The sequence below is a fragment of the Alligator sinensis genome, unplaced genomic scaffold (genome assembly GCF_000455745.1).
Source record: "Alligator sinensis unplaced genomic scaffold, ASM45574v1 scaffold2377_1, whole genome shotgun sequence".
In the NCBI taxonomy this organism is placed as follows: domain Eukaryota; kingdom Metazoa; phylum Chordata; order Crocodylia; family Alligatoridae; genus Alligator; species Alligator sinensis.
This window is the reverse complement of record NW_005843905.1, coordinates 14,716-20,788: the sequence shown is the minus strand read 5'-3', so window position 1 is coordinate 20,788 and position 6,073 is coordinate 14,716. Positions and strand designations below refer to the sequence as shown.

General features: G+C 51.2%; 1 protein-coding gene across 1 annotated transcript; it reads left to right on the top strand.

Moving 5' to 3' along the window:
• Positions 1 to 1,044: 1,044 nt before the first annotated feature.
• On the top strand, positions 1,045 to 3,046 carry LOC112548989 (the record flags this gene model as incomplete). Its single annotated transcript, XM_025195811.1, has 2 exons — positions 1,045 to 1,529; positions 2,863 to 3,046. Coding segments are annotated over 2 exons (669 nt in total), but the record flags the coding sequence as incomplete, so codon positions are not given.
• Between the last annotated feature and the right edge of the window lie 3,027 nt (positions 3,047 to 6,073).

Genomic DNA, 6,073 nt, shown 5'->3' with positions numbered 1-6,073 from the left:
CATTAAGCCTCAGCCCTGGCACTCACCTGCCGGTATCTATGCCGACGCCTTTTTCCACAAAACATATGATGACCTCATGAACAAACGTGTCCCTTCCCAAAACTTCCTTGCTCAGGACAGCGCGATCCGTGGAAGCGATCCTTCACGTTTCAGTACAGAGCTGGTCAATTTGGTGTTAAGTAAGCTGTCCAGATGTCAGGCCACAGCCCGGCAGCCTTCGGAGGATCTGGATCTCTTCCCTGACAGATACCTTGACAGCCCAAATTCTTCACTCCAGTTTGTCTGACCTTTGGTATGAAAGTGCTCCTAAAGTCACAGCTTGTGAATACAGGGAAAGCAACAGGAGTGTGTCAGCAGAGGGGTTAAGTGTTTTGCGAAGGAGAGAAATTACTGATCACCAACGCTTAGCAAAAGCACCCCCTCCAGCTCAGTACAAACCTCTAGAGCCTGGGAAAATGGTTGAGAAGCTTTTTGAGGATGCTACCAAAAGCACCTCCCAATGCCAAAGTCCCACACCATCTACTCCAGAGGTCTGGCTCAGATATTTGGAAGATATAATCAGCAGGCTTTTCTCTGATCTTCTCCCTGCCGCCACCAGCACATCTTCCCCGAAAGAAAAGAAAACAGAGCTTGCAGGATTTGACTTGCTTCCTCTGAAGGTAATCAGACAAGTGATGGCAAAAATCTCTGAAGATGATGACTCTTGTAGCCAGCACACTGACCATCTGCATGCCAGAGAGGATGCTGTGATTCAAACCACTGCTGATTCGGTGTACGACAAGCTTTTGGCACCGTTTCAGTCTCAAGTCAGCATGCAGAACTGCTTAAGAAATGGGTGCCTGGTTCTTTCTGAAGCTCTTTGTGACTTGGTCTTCCAAGAGGTTTCTGGGAGTCCACTGCAGAGCTCTCTTTCTGGGGAATCACCACTTCGCCACCGTGCCGAAGCAGACAATATTGTTGGAGATACACCGCGATGTCCAGAGCAGGAAGGAGCACTTATTCCTGGAGGTCAAAAGTACTACCTGATTATGCCACAACAATGAGCAAGATCTGTACAATGACGTAACCGGTTTTGATGCACATCTTCCACAAGACGTGGTTACCGTCATAATTGAGGAACTCTCCGATCGCCCCCTTTTACGGGTGGTGAGCGACCGACTGAGCCAAAGCACGACACACCCAGACAGGCTTGCCGACAAGGCTCTTTCCCATGACTCTATTAGTTCAGAGTCTAAGTCATGGCGCGATGAAGAGGCAGTCCCGGGTACAAGTGCAGACAAGACCCCAACAGGGACAGAGGAGTTAGCCACACTGAGAGCTCTTCAGCCCAAGGTGGACCTCCTCGCACAACTGGCAGCTTGCTACACTGAAGATGAGGAGGGAGAGGAGAGGGTGGAAGATGACCTTGAATCAGAGCAACAGTGGGAGGAGGAAGAAACGCTGCATCAGATCGAGGAGACCACTCCAGTCAAATCCTCTCCATATTTGTGGAGCCCGTTGTGTTCATTCACAGACACTGAACCATCAAGGTATCTTTTTCTGGCAGTGCAGCGAGAGTGGGAGCTGTGGTGGAGGGGGATCATCTGGGGTCTCTGGACAGAGCGGTCCCTGCATTTTAGACTGGGTTTGGTATGAAGGTGCACAGGGCTGTGCCCCGCTCTCTGCTTGCTTGTAACCAGAGCTGTTCACTGCTGCAACACAGTGGGACCAGACGGTGTCAGGCACTCTGCGCTTCCTACACGGCTCATTTACTCTGCCACCATCTGTGCGCTTCCTCCCCATGCCCAGATCATGCTCCACAGCCACAGCTGGTGGGAGGACGTGTTCAGCAGAGGGGCATTAGAGCAAGGGCATCTCTCCCAGCTACATCAGCTGTACATCCAGACTCCACTGGGAGAAAATCCTCTGTGAGCCTGGGGGCCTGGTCTTGGCCCCTCCAATATTTTCACCGGCTGCTTCCAACTGTTTAGTTTGAAGCAGTGAATGTTTCCCGCTGCGGGAGGGGAGACCTTCCTGGGTGCATCTGTCCCAGCACACATGGGCATCCCTAGCAGCGCTGTCCCTGGGGCAGCACTGGGCCGACAGGCAGGCCATAACTGGGGTTTCTCCGCTTCTGATTGCGATATGGCTAGAACGGAGCAAGCCCGAGGACGGTCTGCCCCTGCTTACCAGAAGGGCATTAACTGGTGCGCCCCCTTGCCCGGGAAGCAGCAGACATGGGTCTGAAGTCTTGCCGACCCAGAAACAGCTTGAACCTGCTTCAGCTTTTCTCAGCACCATGCTCTAACCACTAGGTCATAATCCAGGCCTTGCTTAGAGCTCTCCCCATCTCTCCTCTCCAAGCTTGCTCCTTTGGCAGCCAAAACAGGAAGGTAAGTGGGGATATGAGATGGTCCAAGGTTTTATCCTGGTTCCCAATGCAAAGAATAACCTCAGGTGTTATCTAGTCATTTCAGCCACCAAATGTGAAACTAAGTTCAAAGTGCGGTCCTATTCCACTGCTGAGAATTACAGTCCCAAACCGCATAAGGGGGAAGCAGTGCAGTTTCACAGGTGAACCATACATAGGACTGGGCCTACGAGACCTATGAGATGAAGTGCATCACCCAAGGCTGTCCAACAGAGCAGTGGCAGAGTCCCAGGCAGCTTTCCAGCCTGTACGTCCCCAGCCATGTAGTACATTTAGTATGTCAGCAGGACAGTGCCCTCGCCTCCTGTTTCAAAAGCACGTCTTTGTGCTGAGCACGTTGTCAGTGTGGAGAACAAGAAACAAAGATGAAAAATACTATTGAAATGCTAATGTTACGGCCCTTTACTCCTGGTCCTCTCTAAATCCAAATGACTCTTTCCTTTTGTTTTTAGTGTGGCTGTTGGAGGACTATCAGCATCATGGGAAGCACAGACATCACTTGAATGTATGCAATTTGCAATTTTTTTTAGGGTTTCATTTATTTCCCTTAATGTCTACAATTGTCTATCACTTCATTCCTTTCATCTCAGTGATCATTTGTCTGGTGAAAGACCGTCTCCAAATACAGTAGTCTAGAGGATAGTTATGCTACCCGTGTCGGGGATTTGTCCAGCACAGACTTTTTCTGGCAAAGGGAGTCGTGTTTGAAAGGGAAGCTCGTCACAGGCCTTCCCCACGGTTTTCCTTCTGTCTGGCAGTTCCCTGCACAAACGTCCCCACTAACAGCCTGCACAACGAATCTGAAGTTGTACCTGATCTGTGGGTGTGGAAGAACCAGCTCGTTCATACAGCATCCCCCACGTGTGCATCGCTGTTAGGACAGCACAGCGGGGCCCTTGCTTCCAGGCACTAGGCAGTACTCAAGCATGGCCCAGAGGTAGAACCAAAACACGTGAAAACAGAGACAAACCTGCTTCAGAAAAACAAGAGAGCATGCACTGGTTCCTCCTAAGCAGTGGCCATGCCTGTGTGCTTCAGTACTGCACCAGGGATTGCCGCAGCGAGGGTCGCAGCACGAGCTCTGCACAAGCTGTCCCTCCCCTGCAATGGGAATCAGGTGGCGTGTGTGCATCAGGAGGCTCAGCCAGGAGCGAGAGCTGCCTGGATCCAAGCAGCACCGCATCACCGGGTGGGGACATGGCATCAGGCAGGGAAGGCAGCGTGTGCAGAAGCAGGCACGGTCCACCTCACCGCACCCCTCCCTGCTGGGGCACAAGCAGATGAGACAGGCTCGTGGGCACAAAACCTCACAGGACACTGCTTTGCAGTGATGCTAAAACAACACTAGAAACATCACTCATAGAAGTGGAAATGAGTCCCAGGTGAGCTGAGTGTGCATGTGTCTTGGTTTACAGGGATGTCTGCAGACACGTGGCCGGCCTGGGACAGAGAAGCCCTTTCCCCCGACAAGTTACCTTACCCACTCGACGTCTTATGGTGAACTCTATTAGACATGTGGCCGGCCTGGGACAGAGAAGACTGATTAGACACAGCTGTGGTAAGGATCCTGTCAAGCCTCGTGTAACAACCCTGGGACGTTGGCCTGCAAAAGGTCTCTTGACTCCCCCAGCTGACCCCTTGCCTTTCGCAGCTCCTTACTCTTTCATTTGCTTCTGGTATTTTTTCTGTCATCTCTACGCAGAGGTTGCCTCTAGCCATGAGGTGGAGTCTGTTCTCTAGCCTGGTTGCTCTAAACTTGCTATCCCTGAAGTCAAGGAGTCTTTTTCCACTGGTTTCAATAGGAGTAGGGCTGAACGCCTTTTCCTAATCTCGATCCTAACAGCAATTTGAGCGTGGGCCAGAAGCACCTCTATGTACAGAAAGTTTCTAATTGGGAAAGGCTCTTAAATCTTCCAGAGAACGCAGTGACTGGAAGGTGCATCTGGACAGACTCATTCGAGGAATACAGTGCCCCCTATTTTCTTGTTACACACCAGGTTATTAACCGCAGGAACAACTTACCAAGGCAGGGGTACGATGAATTGTCTCTCACCTGAGGTCGTGAAATAAAGGCTGGGTCTCTGTAAAAGAGAGGCTAGAGCATGACCTGAAATGAAGGATATCTGTGCTGCCTCCCCTCTGCTCAGGCTGGCTGGTTGTGCAGGATTAGTGTGGAGCATCTTTCGTTCCATGCAATCTGCAGCTCTAAGCCCTACAATACAATGGGTAGCTGGGATCTGCTTCCTTAGTGCTGCTCACAGCAATTCCAAGTGCCACACTTCATTGCTCAGGTGCCAAGTCCAAGAATAAATTGTGGGGGTTGAGCAATATTTCCCGACCCTGGCGTTGCAAGCCCCGCCACCTTGGAGACGCACAGAAAGGTGCAGAGAGGAGCTAGCAGAGCTCTTCTGGTAGGGAACGGAGGGTGGGCGACAAAGTCAGCTGAGCTCTTCTGGTAGGGAACAGAGGGTGGGCAAGAAAGGCAGCGGTAGAGCTACCAAGCATTTTCAGTGGGGGCTAGCGAGCACAGCAGGAGTAAGCAAGAGAAATCCTGAGGAGCGCGGATCAAACAAGACCTGGCCTGACTTCTTTTTTCCCCTCTTTCCATGGAACAGTTCAAGACGCCATCTGAAGATGCTGGACCTGCCGTACCAGATGACATGGGGGTCAACACAGGTATGCATGGGGAACTGACACTGCCTAAGTTAGGTGATGCGCTCAAGGTCACGCAGAGAGTCTGTAGCAAGGCCAGGGAGCGACTCAAGGCCTCCTGAATCTGCATTCATTGACCTCTCAGAGACCATCATTGCTGCCCTACCTCCCATCTCCCATGCAGCACTGCAGGGAAGAGATAGTTAGCACATGACCTTCAAGCGTGAAAGTCTGCAAAGCTTGGATCCAGTCACGCTGGTGATCAGTGCCCCATCCTAACACACACCTTCCTAGCACACACGGCTTGTTCACTCTGCTTGTAAATGCCTTTGTTCCTAAGCGCCAGGGCTGAGTGATTACCGGAGTGGGTTGGAAATCCCAAGGTATTTCCCTGTACAAAATCAAATCCTGTCCACAGGAGAGGCTTTTTTCTTGAGGAAGGGCATTGGACTAAATGACCTTTGCGGACACCCTTGCTTTATTCTTCTATATTAAGTGACTGCTCTCTTTTCTCCACAGCAGCTGGTTCCAGCGGGCCAAAAAAACAGTCTTTCTTGTTTAAGAGCATACTAAATGCTCTGGCCAGAGTGTGCTCGCTCCTGTCACGTTGCCTACCGCACCCCAGGAAATTTCGGAAAATTGAGATTATTCCGCAATGTTAAATTTGGTTTAGGAAAAATATAGAGTTAGAAAAACTGGGGTCTGGTGGAGGGTGCTAATTGTAGTTTGAGAGTGTTTGCAACTTTATTCTTGTGTAGTCAGGAATCTCCTTTCGGGATGCGTTATTCCGGAGTTAAGGTGCGCTCCCAAGCGGGTGGCTGTGCCGCCGGAGGGGAGTTGGAGACAGAGGTCAGGAGCCAGCCCAACCATCGGGTCTTGCCACAAAGGGCCAGAGCACTCCTTGAGACAACGTGGAGGTGCCGCCTAGCAAGGGTGGGGGATTAAAGCCAGCAGATAATTCCATTTGGAGAGGGCCTCCTTCTCCACCTGCAATCACTGGGTCATCAGAAG